Source organism: Megalops cyprinoides, chromosome 10, assembly GCF_013368585.1.
Source record: "Megalops cyprinoides isolate fMegCyp1 chromosome 10, fMegCyp1.pri, whole genome shotgun sequence".
NCBI lineage: Eukaryota > Metazoa > Chordata > Actinopteri > Elopiformes > Megalopidae > Megalops > Megalops cyprinoides.
Window position 1 is genome coordinate 29,926,465 of NC_050592.1, and position 12,427 is coordinate 29,938,891.

At 44.0% G+C, this 12,427-nt stretch overlaps 1 protein-coding gene across 1 annotated transcript in view; it reads left to right on the top strand.

Annotated features, from left to right (window-relative positions):
- Positions 1-12,427, top strand: part of si:dkey-12j5.1 (probable assembly chaperone of rpl4) — a 117,667-nt gene that overhangs the window by 80,751 nt on the left and 24,489 nt on the right. Inside the window, exon 9 of the mRNA XM_036537857.1 lies at positions 4,619-4,672. Coding sequence (XP_036393750.1) covers positions 4,619-4,672 — 54 coding nt within the window. The remainder of the gene's footprint in view (positions 1-4,618; positions 4,673-12,427) is intronic.

The following is a 12,427-nucleotide window of genomic DNA, read 5'->3' on the forward strand; positions in this document are numbered from 1 at the left end:
GAATCCGTCGTGCAGCGCGAGAGAAAATGATGCCAAATGTTCCCCCTGTCTCGCTCCGGAGTCCTGGCGCCGCGATGAGACGCAGGGGGTGGGAGAAGCACAATCAGATGAGTCAACTTCCCTTATTGCGAAAAGTTGGAAAACAGCAGGTGGACTGAGAGTGAACCAAGTCATTCAGGGCTTTCTCTGAGCCCTCATTCCCTCCTGCCACAGAGACAGCCATAAGCCCATCACCTTTAAACAGGGACATTGAAGCAGGATGTCTGGGTGTCTTATGAAATGGCCTGAATGCTGCCATTTGTTTTAAGTGGCAAGCATATGCAATTTATCCAGTCGATTGTATGTACCTTTGACCGCCATGTAATGATCCTGGATCGGTAATTATTGTGCCAAACAGGGTTTGGATGAGGGTGTGGCTAAACTGAGGTTTTTTTTTTTTTTTGCACAATGCCTGTAACGTTACCAGGGTATAAATAGAGAGGGAGGCAATCATTTAAGCCCTCAGAGCATCATTTATATGCTTGGAGCATGCCCTTTTCTGGGGTGACGTGTTGTACATAGTGCACATATTATACCTTATCCATTAATATAGATATTTACCAAGCGATTCAGGTTAAGTACCTCATTAATGGGTACAAATCAAGGCCTGGAAGTTCAAGATTACAAGCGTCTTTCCCCACTCACCACACCACACTTGCGCCAGTGCTGTTGTATATTACATGTCTTGTTACATCAATGGTGTTTTGCATTGTGTTACCTTATATTATGCTACATTATGCTATGCTGTCTTATGTTACGCTGTGTTACTTTATTTTATGATATGTTATGTCATGGTATCCAGATCAAAGGCATGGGTATGGAATTATTCAGACGCAGTATTTAAAAATTCCCAGGGACCCATCTTCCATCCTCTGTCATCTCGCCATCCTTTTTATCTCCAGCAATTTCTTTTTCAGGGAACGCAAGAGACAAGGTTGCAGACCCTGTTCATTTTTTTTTTCTTTTTCTATTTTGACAAAAAAAAAAAAAAAGAAACTTCGACTTTTGCCAGCTGAAGCTAATGAGCCCTCGTGCAGCAGAGTGATGTTTGATCCAAAAAAGAGTGGGGGAAGGGGGAGGAGGCAGGGGTAAGCCGCAGAGCGACAGTGGCTGCACCAGCCTCTGAAATTCATTAGGCTGTCACATGAAATAGAGTTAGGTGCCCGGACCTCGCTTGCTTTGTGATTTAAAAAAAAAAAAAAAAAAAAAAAACGGGAGCCGCTAACAACCCCGATCTCCGAGCAAGGTCGTTCAACAACGTACATCCACTCGAGAGAGGAAGAGAAGGGCCTCATTAAAGAATAAAAAAAATAAAATGCATATGCCGCCTCTCTGGGAACAATCAGGCATGATCCCAGCTGTAACTTTTGTAACAAATTAGCATGTTAATAATCTGCGCCTTAAACCCTGCCACACAGGCCTCCTTAAGTATTCGCCCTGGCAATTTGCTGTACCTGCCGGGCTGTGTGGGAAGCGTGCACCTTGAAAGCCTTTTGATGCAGGAGAGAATGGCTTGTGATGTAGATGCTGAAACGGTCTCAACCTCGATGTGCGTTACCTTGGAAATCTCTGCAGCATTTAGCTGGCGGTTTTTTCATGCTTGTACCTCTTTTGCACATGAACAAAAAGTTTGCTTTAGTGCAGTAGAGGGAAGAGTTATGGGGCAGAGCATTAAATATATAGCATGAGTATAGTACTGGGCAAGGGTGATCAGGTTGTTAGAACTAAAGTTCATGGTTTGAGCAACTCATTTGAGGAGCTACTGAGATTCTGTACAGAAAGTCGCAGGGCATGGCTTTGAGCAGTTTTGAATCAACGATCCAGCAAAGGCCGTGAACTTTTGAAGCTGATTCTTAGTATTTCTAGACAACTGCTTTTTATGGGGTAGTTAGTCCCTTGATGTTAGTTTACAGGAAATATTCTTCCAGTTCTTTGACTGAGGGGCCTTGTAAAATGCACCTTTATAAATCCCTGTCCTTAGATGTTCTGGTCCTTCTTACTCAATGGGTCTTGTTTCAGAATCACAACAGTAATATTAGTCTATGTGACACTCATGAGAAAATCAAACAGAATGACATCTCCTTGGGCCAGGTCTGTGCCAAAAGCTCACAGTTACAGGTACAAGTTAACATGTTATAGAATGAAGCTTCCATGTCCTTTAAGCGAAAAAACAGCTTAAAAAAAAAAAAGAAATCGGAGCATCAATCTTAAAAGTAATTATCTGTGTTCCATTGGATTGCAAAATGGTAAATTTAAGTGAAGTTTTCAGTACAGATGCCTGGCATGTTAAGTCTGATAAATGGCGAGACTATAAAATTAATACTGTCATGCCCCCCCTCCAGACCAAAGGGCGGCTGCAGAAACCGTAGATTGGAATTGTCAAGGGTGTCACATTAAATGTGCTATTATTAAGTCCGGGCTGAATTTTATTGCCGCAAATGCTCATAAATTGAATGGTCAGTCCCCTAAATTACCGAGCGCCGCGTTCTCCCGCCTGTCCTGGACCCGTTCCCTGATGCGGCGCTCTTGACTCCCTGGCCCCCCGGAAACAAATTGCGTTAGTTTGGAGCCGAGGGGAGTGGGAGGCAATTCCTCAGGGAGCGACGCGGCGTGGCAGGCGGAGCAGAGAGGCCGCAGCCATCCTCAGCCCTCTCTGCGTCCGTGCTCCAGTCACCAGGAGACGCGGTGCCATGCCTTGGCGAAGCTTCCAGAAGCGAAACGAAGCCCAATTAAAACATAACGAGATGCTAACAAAACAGGACGCGTGAAGCAAAGGAGGCAGTGGATCCTGTTTTGTTTTTTTTTTTTTTTGCCTTGAAGCGGTGAATCATATTTAAGGACAGCTCTGCCACGCTAACATGCTAATTAGTATTCCTTAACTTTTTGTTTTGGCTCGGGCTCAAACGGTAGTGCGGTTTTAGAAGCGTCGCGAATGCAGATTGCGCTGCAGCGTGTAAGATTTTGGCCTAATCATCTGTAATTTGAAGGCGGGAAGGAGGCGTCCATGTCACACTGAAATCTGCGGGCGGCCTCATCCGGAATTGGTTTTAAAGGAGCTGCCTGCATTCGGTGATTGCGGTTCATAAACCATCCAGGATTAGCAGAAAGGAGAGTTCTCCACAGCACGAGAGCAGCTCTCCCTCGCTCGGCTGTGATATAACATAGCTAGAAGTGGAAAAAGATAAAAGCTATGCAGTACTGTGAACACTGATGCACACAAAGTGTGGATAGGAGCCAGCATGTGGATGTGTGATATACTCTCCAGCCATGACTGAGCGGTTTGTGAAGAAATTCCACGTTAAAGCAATGACAGATTGTCCCAGTGATCATTAGACATGATTTAGGACACATACTGATTTGTAAATGTAACAGTCGGGTGAACGAGTGATAACCGCGTTAGAAAAATGCAGTACTTCCCAGGTGCCCTTCGGCAGTGGAGCCAAGTGTGGTTTGCAGAAGGCACAGTGATTATGAAAACCTCTCTGGGGTCGGGCTGAACAGAATAACCGGAGCAAAGAATTGAGAAGGCAGCCATGACTTAGATGCGACCGGCTTAATACTTTTAAGCAGGCGGATGAGCTGAGATTGACTTAGGTGCCTTGATAAGAGGAGGGTGGCATATTGAGTATTGACATTTTCCCTCTGTAGAACACTTGACTCTGCCTCTGAGACACAAATCAAACTCATCGATCGCGACTCAAGACGGAAGCCAGTCGATAGTATTTTTGTCACCCCTTCACAGAGCTCTGGTCGGTCTGCCACGCTCTGATCAGACTGGGATTTCTTACTATGCTAATTGTGTTGTGTGGAGGTCTGGAAGATAACCTTTGTTTTATGCTTGAGCTGTGTAATTAGAGCATATATTTGAACATGCAGGTACTGCACATTAAAGAAATTACAAAGCAGTTATATGTACGTTTGACATGCTTTTTCACACATGATTCTAGCTGAGTGTGTGTGCATTATGTACTTGGACAGAACCAGAGGTGTGCTTACTTTGGACCCCAGCTCCATCATGTTTCATTATTTTAGTTTCTGTGCGGTCCTGTGCACAGACCCAGAATTTGGAACGCCTCAACACAAGTGAAGTGCGAAAATGTTCATTGATTACGTTGAAAAACAAAAACTGCAAAAAAGCAACAGAAAGTAATCCATGCCTTTCGCCAGCAAAGCATAGCATTATTAGCGTTATTTAATTAATATAATTAAAATAGCTAATTGTGCTCACATAGATTCTATATTATAAATTGTGTACTAATTGTACCATGTAAGAGTTCTGTTCTACTGTTTCTTTTTTTAAAAGAAGTAAAATACAGCAAAAGATATTTACCCCTTAGGGATAGAATTTATATGGGTGTGCTCATACTTCAGTTGTGCTTTAAGAAAAGGATACAACAGCCAGCAACCCAATTTGGTATTCTCTGTTTTTTTGATAGCACTACAGTGCCTGCACTTGCTGAATGAATGCTAAAGGCTCTTAACACTGCTCTGGCCTCCATGAATACTGATTATGCCTTGTAAATAGCTATGCCGGGCCAATTTAATGTTTCCATGGATATGTGCTTTTTGTCTCCCACAGACTGCCAGCGAGGTTCTCGAGGGACTTCTGGAGGAAGATGACGAGGTTGTGCAGGTGAGTGCCTCACTTACATAAAAAGATGATTTGCCACTTACGATACAATTGTCAGGTTATAGGTTTTAATGACCCAATACTGCCGTTTTCATGTTAATGAAGGGACACGTACTGCATGCGAAATGTTTACTCAGAGAAATAGAGCTGTGCAGTGGCTCCGCATGTACTTTGCGGCTATACCCACACTGATTCATGGAACTTGTGTGCATGAGTGTGCGCACGCCCGTGTGTGTGTGGGCATGTGTGCACGTGTGTGTGTGTGTGCGCACGCGTTTGCATAGAAAGCAAACTCAATCCTTAATCAATCTCGTGAACAGACTGCGAATGATTAATGCATGTTTGTATCGTCTCCTTTTGTCGTTTGGCAGCCAGCTCTTTAATGCCGTCCATGTCCTACACGTCTGCGGATGCGTCTTGATGTTCGATGCAGGGGAATGAGACGCGCAAATAATTTATGACGTCCCGAAGAAATTGTGTCTGAGTGAAAGTGTAGCTACCGATTTCAGTGTGTGTCAGGCAGGGAAAATATGATGGGGGCCACGCTGTTTACGTGTGCAGCATCTCTGCTGAGACTTCAGGTGGGCCTATAAAACAGAGTAAATTGCGATGTGAAGCCAATTATGACTCCTTCCAGGTAGTCTGCATAACAAGCCTGCCGTAAGCACTGGCTGAACCAGTGTTAATACCTGCTGTTTACCAACCACAGTTTTTACCTTATACTATTTGAGTCATATTTTCACCGCTATGTGGAGACAGCAGTGTTTTCTGAGGGACATAAGGTTGCCAGATTGATGTATATATAGTACCCCCAATATTAATTCCCAATGTCCCAAAATCTACCATGCCATATTTTTTGTTCCTCTTTAGCCTGGGGTATGAATAAATATGGAATCCACTGAATATAGACAAACCTGTAAAACTGATAATTGCTTTTTTTTTTAACATACAGCAGTTTGCTTTGTGAGAGTGGGTGGAATTTTCCCATCTGCCTCCTAAACAGGTGGAATCAGTGATGATGATGATGACACACCAGATTGCTGCTCATTGCAGCTTTACACAGTTGCTGTCTGTTTTATACCAGTAAAGTAGATTATTTCCCTTTGAATTCATTCCTTGATTTCAGCCATAATACGGAACAAAGTCTGGTGATAGTTACCACTGTGAAAGTGAATCATTGATTATGCATATCCATGGTAATAACGCACATATATTTAGAGACCTCGTCTCGTTGTACCGATTGGGCCTCTGGTGACTGATTGCAGCTGATCTGAACCCTAAACAGGTTCACAGGTTTGCTGATTGAAGTAGCCTCAGCATACTTTACCATCATCAGTTTATGTATGTTCAGATGTCACATGATGACATCCATCCCTGTGAAACACTCGCATATACAGTACACATACACACACACACTCCACACTGCTGGTGGATTAGTATTGCGGTGAAACCTGTTCACCACCTCCAATGCATGTCTCCATCTTAACTGCAAAGGAGCGTGCTCACCACGCTGTTTCTGCGAAACGATCAAAATTTACACTGAAAACACTGAAAAGCAGAATGCCAGCTTTGTACCACCACGGCAGAGGAAAGGTGGCAAACCACGGTGGCGCTGCTGTGGTGGAGACCACCTGGGAATTCAGCTTTTTCAGATGGGTTACTATATGTAGCGCAATCCCCCAGCTTCACCCACCCCCCATTAAACTTCCATTCCTGCTTATCGCTAGCAGCTCTCTATGTGCATTTCATTTTGGGAGCAACTTGTACCGTTATTTTCACATTCATTCCTTACCAGCTTACTCATTGCCAGCTTTTGTTATTGGCCTCGTTACTAAGAGAGCGCTTATGTAGTAGTAGTTGGCTAGCAACACAGCTCACCACAGTTCCACCAAACAGCCTCTGTTTGTCACTCTCTGGCCTTGCAGCTCTGAGTTGTTTTGCCTTATAGCGTTTGTTCTTGCTGGATTAGCCACATAGACGTTGTTTGAGTTTTTGTTTATAATGATGTATAGCCGATGGCTACCTCTAAACCATTTGTGCTATGAGACTGTCAGTATTAATTGAATGCACTTTCCCCTCTCTAAAGAAATGCAAGAGTAAAAGGCTGTTTTTTAAATGACTTAAATGAATAATTTTATGACTTATTAACTGAGTGCATCTTAATGTCTTTAATGTCATTTTTATTCTTTTTCTGCATAATGCAGCCTTGTTGTGGAATTGCCAGTTGCACTTGAGGCCCCTCGCACTGCCAGCCTCTGCATTTGTGCAGGAGCACTGGAGCAGGACGAGTGCATACATTTACACACAGCCAAGAGCTGCTTTTTGTGCTGTGAACCACAGCGATGTAGGCACCCCATTGAAGGATAGGCGCTGACGTCATCTGAGCAACTTGCAGGCATCGAATGAAACACAGGGTGCCTGAGAGTAGTGAGAAAGGAATCCCTGGCTGACTTACCCATCGCTATCCTGGGCGGAGCTAAGCTGATTTCATCCACTGCTGTGGGCTCTTGGCCTGATGATGCAGCTGGTTCATGGGAAGGCCGTCACGAACCCCTTAAGCATTCTTTTTCAGCAAGATGTTATTGGTATATCGATAGACTTATTTATTAAAAATAACAACAAATCAAGTTCGGAGCTTTGTGAAACATTTTTACATGGCTTTTGGAGTGGTAAACCAGTAAAGTGCTCTTCCTTCCTATGAGTCAAAGGAGTCAAACTCAAAAGGAGATCAAGAAGCGGGAAAAAACTACACTTGCGCTTGCTCTCATAACATATTCAAGCACTGAAGTAAGTTCCAGATTTAAGAGAGCTCGAGAGATTAGCATTGCCCCAAAATGACTATTTTGTCAAGTTACAGCTGGCCTAGTACCTCCCCCTTTTCAGATTTTTGATCAGCCGCCTTGTTGCGCCATGAAGTCACCCCTGGGGAGGAAACAGCGCGGCGGCGCTCAGATGAAAGCGCGTGGCGGCGAACCGAGAATTGAGTCCCGCTTGGCCTTTGTTGTCCTCCACGGAGCCCCATTACAGCCTCTCTGTGTGTGCGAGGGTGCCGCGCCGAGGCGTGAGGGCCGCCGCACATGTCGGCCATTTTGAGTAAAGCCGTCCCCATGGGTCCCAGCCTAAGAGTAGAGACGTGAGGAGCAGGACGGCGAAACTGGAGCATTAAAGATTTGTGTGACAAAAGCCTTGAAATGATAACTTTTTCCCCTCATTCTTTTTCCACATTAGGAGGTTCAAAGGAAGGGATGCATATCCGCCCATTAAATCTCCTAAATTACCATAATTACATACATATTAGGCAGACGTTTGCATATTTCCCGCCCCGGTAATCGGAGTGTTCACGCTGGAGATTTTGAACAGCGGCGTCGCCAAACTTCGGCTGCCGTACCTAAATGAACGATGATTGGCTCCGGGGCTGACAGCGTCGCCTCACTTTGCCTCGCCCCATTTGACTTGCTTCTTCAAGTGTCTTCCTTTTCTTTCTTTTTTTACCCTAAAAGAGGCATGACATTAATCTGATTTAGATGAAGAGGTAGATATCACCCTTGTATGAAAATATAAAAGATAAAGATTAGCTTGTTTTTTAGGTGTTTGGTTCTTAACTTGCATTTGGGTTTTGGTACTTAATTGCATTTATCAAATACTTTAAAAAGTGTTGATAAATACGGATTTTTTTCACCCTGTAATTGCTGGTGTTATTTATAAATGTTTTTCTCATGCAGGTTATGAGTCAAATCATTTACTCTGAGGTAAACAAAAGGTTCTTGGCAGCCAATGGGAAACATGCTTGGACAGCATCTGGTCAAAAAGGAAATTAAAAGGGAATGGAATAAACTGAAGTCGCACGCAAATCAAAAGAAGTACCTCTTGTAGCCCTCGTGTTGGGAGGAACCTGCCTTTGGCTGTGAAGCTCAGCCCTGCCTGGTGGCACCATACTGTACACTTGAGGCCTTTCCGTCTCGCATGCTGAAAGGTCCTGATAGGTGACTGATAATCATGTGCTTCTCAGGGTTTCCCCCAGCCTTATGTGCACTCTGAAGGAAGCAATCACTGTCAGCCTCTCTGCTGCTGTCTCCCTAATGCCAAATCCAATAGGCCTTGTCCATAAATCACAATCAACACCCTCCCCCTCCCCCCTACACGCATCAATCCGCCCCACACGCACACCCTACCGTGAGGCCAGTTCCCCCCGGGCTTGGCGTTAAAGGGAGCTCAGGGGCCCGGCTGGTGCTCCGATGCCGACGCCCCTTCCGGAGGCACTGTTGCACATCCGTGGGAGGAAGGTCCTCAGAGAACGCTCTGCTCCAGTGAAGGATTCATTCAGACAGGAGCCGGTCAAGGAAATCCATTTGTTCGACAAAGCAACAATGCGTCCCTAGCTTTTGTGGGGGTGACGGCGAGCACGCACGGGGGCCGCCGTTCGAAGGGAAAACGATGTTCGAGCGGTCGTTACCGCTTCACTTATTGATGGCAGATTTTCAGTCAGCGCCCTCAATACCCCATGGATTTTTCCCTTATTTCCATTCAGGGCCTGCAGGAAAGCTGTCCCTGTTGTAAACTGAATGGGGTCATGGATGTTGGTTATCAAGAGGCTTTTCAGGCTCTGTAACATTTTATAAGGTCTTTTCTTCCTTTGTTTTGCATCATATTAAATCTGTACTTACTCAATCTGACTGTATTTAATCACACTTCTCTATTTTTTCTTTTTTTTTTTTCCTGTGTAAATTTTGCTTCCTCTATATTTTGAACATGTTAATGGTAGACTTTGCTCACACTGCTCACTTCCAAAAACAGTGACTTACACTGGCTTATTAATGAGAACTTTGGCTGAATTAAGTTGGAAGGAAATGATGTGAACTTTTTTCTCTTAAAAAATGCATAAGTTGTCGTAATATCTAATTACTGCAGTGGCTCTCTAGAGTCTGGAGTGAATAACTTAACATTACAAACAGTAGGTCTGTCCTGTTTCCTTTTTAGAGACAAATATATATATATTCCATTCCATTTGAGATTGATTCATATTGATGTAGTCTTTTGTAACACCTCTCTTCTTTTTATACAACAAATCATCCATTAAAAAGAACTTGTGACATATTAAATATGGCAGAATACAAAACTCATTGAGCACTTTTCCCTGGTCATCTCAAGATAAAAGCTTGGGTGCTGAACTATTAAACCCTGCTGTGTTCCACAAGACGGGCAGCAGTTCTGATGCAGTCTGAGTGTGACCGAGCAGAGAAGCAGATGAAGGAGAGCATGGGGCATGGCTTATTTTTAGCATGTATTAAATATTATGCTTTATTTTTATACCGTAAGATTATCTTACCAAAGGTTTTTTCTCAAGATGCTCGGAAGGATGTCAGTGCCTTTTGGCTTCGGTTTCTTTGTGTTTTCTCTGTGGTTTATTTTTAATATGTATTAAATAACATGCCATTTTTATAATACATCAGATTTGTTTAGAATCTTTTTGCTCAAACTGCACTAAGAAAGGTGTCTTTCTGTGGCCTTTAGACTGTACTTCACCGTCACTTGTGAAAAAGCCACAACTAGAGCGGTGCATTCCCCCCTCCTGGGCCACATGAAACACATTTAAAAGCATGTCAGCAAGGCTCAGCAGTAAATATAAAATCACGCTGTAATGCGTTGCAGTTTGCCTGTGTGGTGGGCTCTGCAGCAGCGGAATCAGACCACGGTCTTTGTGTTTCATTTCCCGCCGTCTCCACAGCGGCCAAGCCAGGACGGCGCAGCGACAGATGTTGCGCGTAGCCTCCACCCTGTGGAGGTGTCCCTTTCTTAATTTGGCCGCATTATGAAGCTTGCTTTGACCCTGTGCCAGGCCTTGCCCGTGGGCTGTTATCGGCACATCTCACATCTGCGCTGCAGAGCAGAGCAGCCCGTCTGAGCCAGAATGGCTTCCGTGAACCGGAATGGCTCCCAGGGAAAAAAAATTCTTCTTTGGAGGTAAAGCCAAAGCTATTGCCACATCGCTGTGCATTTTCAGGCCTTTAGTCCTAACAGCAGCTGGGACTCTAACACACCTGCTCACGCCACTATCTGCGTCAGCACTGAAAAACCTTTTGATTTAAAAACGCCAATACAAACACATACTGTGCCGATTCAGTACATTGCTATTTGAAGTATGTATTTGCAGGGAGAGATGAGATTCCAGTTTTTTTTCCATCTGTGATCAAAGGAAATTATGAACTGCGTTCTTTCAGTCTGCTCACTTTGTGCTCATTGCAGTGTTGAAAAAGACTTTTGGTTTATTTCTGTTCTTTCAGACAGCATTAGCTTGATTTATTCCCATGGAGTGTGGCGATTCTTTGTCCCGTCTGATGCACGCATTTATTGTATAATCCCTCCCAGTCTGTTATTCTGTTATTCTATTATGCTGTATTTTTTATTATTCTCTGTTCATTTAGAAGGTCAGTATGACAGATTGTTGAACATTAATGCTGCTCTGATGCAGTGATTGAAGAGCAATTGTTTTCTTTATTAAAGTGACAGGGCACAGTCATTACCTCCAGATAAAGGTGCATCTACAGCATGTAACTTAGACTGTGGATTTGGGCTTTGATAACACTGTCATAGTTACATCCTAGTGTTCATGCCTTATGAAAGCACAGCATAGCCACACAGCAGCTAAAGAAGTTAAAGGCTACAACTTCAGCTGTTGTGACAGCACGAAAATAGAGTGTGTTCGTGTTCCCAGAGATTGGTCAGATGGCGCAGGTGGGGAGGGCATAGACTCCACGGGGACATTTTCAGCCCCACATCAGACGTGGCTGTGGCTTCGTGATTTGCATCCTGTCGCCTCCCCTCACTCCCGAGGTCAAATTGTGCCCTCTGACTGTTTTTTTTGTCATGAATCGACTTTTCCCTCCACGCACCTCACAAAAAGGGCATGATTAACAGAGGGTGCACCAAGGTTCCACCCCTTATGCCAAAAAGAAGGTGTTTTTAGCATTGCAGATCCACACGGGCTTTTGATAGGGGGAGGATAAAAAAAAAATTGCATTTCCTTTCAAACTGAGGCTCGCTCAACTTCAAGGTTGGGATTGATCTTCTCTTTTTTTTTTGTGCTGCATCCTACCTTCCTACCCTTTGATCAAAAATATTCTATCAGCAATAATTTGACATTGAAAGTGGGCTTTATACCGGCAAGCCAGAAACGCTGAACAGCTGGTTTTGCCACGGCAGCAGGACACATCAAAGTGATGACACTTGCACGGCAAGCGCAGGGAAAAATGATGGTGATTGCTAATCTACAATCAAAGGGAGTCCGGGGCAGCGCAAGATTGAGATAAACAGGCTGTTTTATTACCGGCGGTGGAGCGGGCCGTCTGAGTCGCGGCGCTCCTGCCATTCTGTTTGTTCTGAAATGAACCCTGTGAATCCCGGGCCAAGTTCACACAATGTCTAGATTTTCCTTTCCTTTATGGTGAAGGCAGTTCAATTTCGGGAAACATGCGCATCCGATTTCAGCACATCAGCCTCACAGCAGGTGCTCTACCGAAGACTGAGGGGAAAAAAGTTTTGTCTTTGTTCTCTTTTTGGGGGGATTTTATATTATGTGCTTTTTCACCCCAACATTACAAAACGACTATGTACTGTATGTATTAGAAATTGGCAGCTTTGCACTTTAAGAGCAACTTGAAAAATCATTCTTGAAATATACAATACCTAAGCATTATTGTACAAAGCATTCATAAGGCATGAATGGGGCCTTATAACACGTAATATGCGTCATGTTATAAC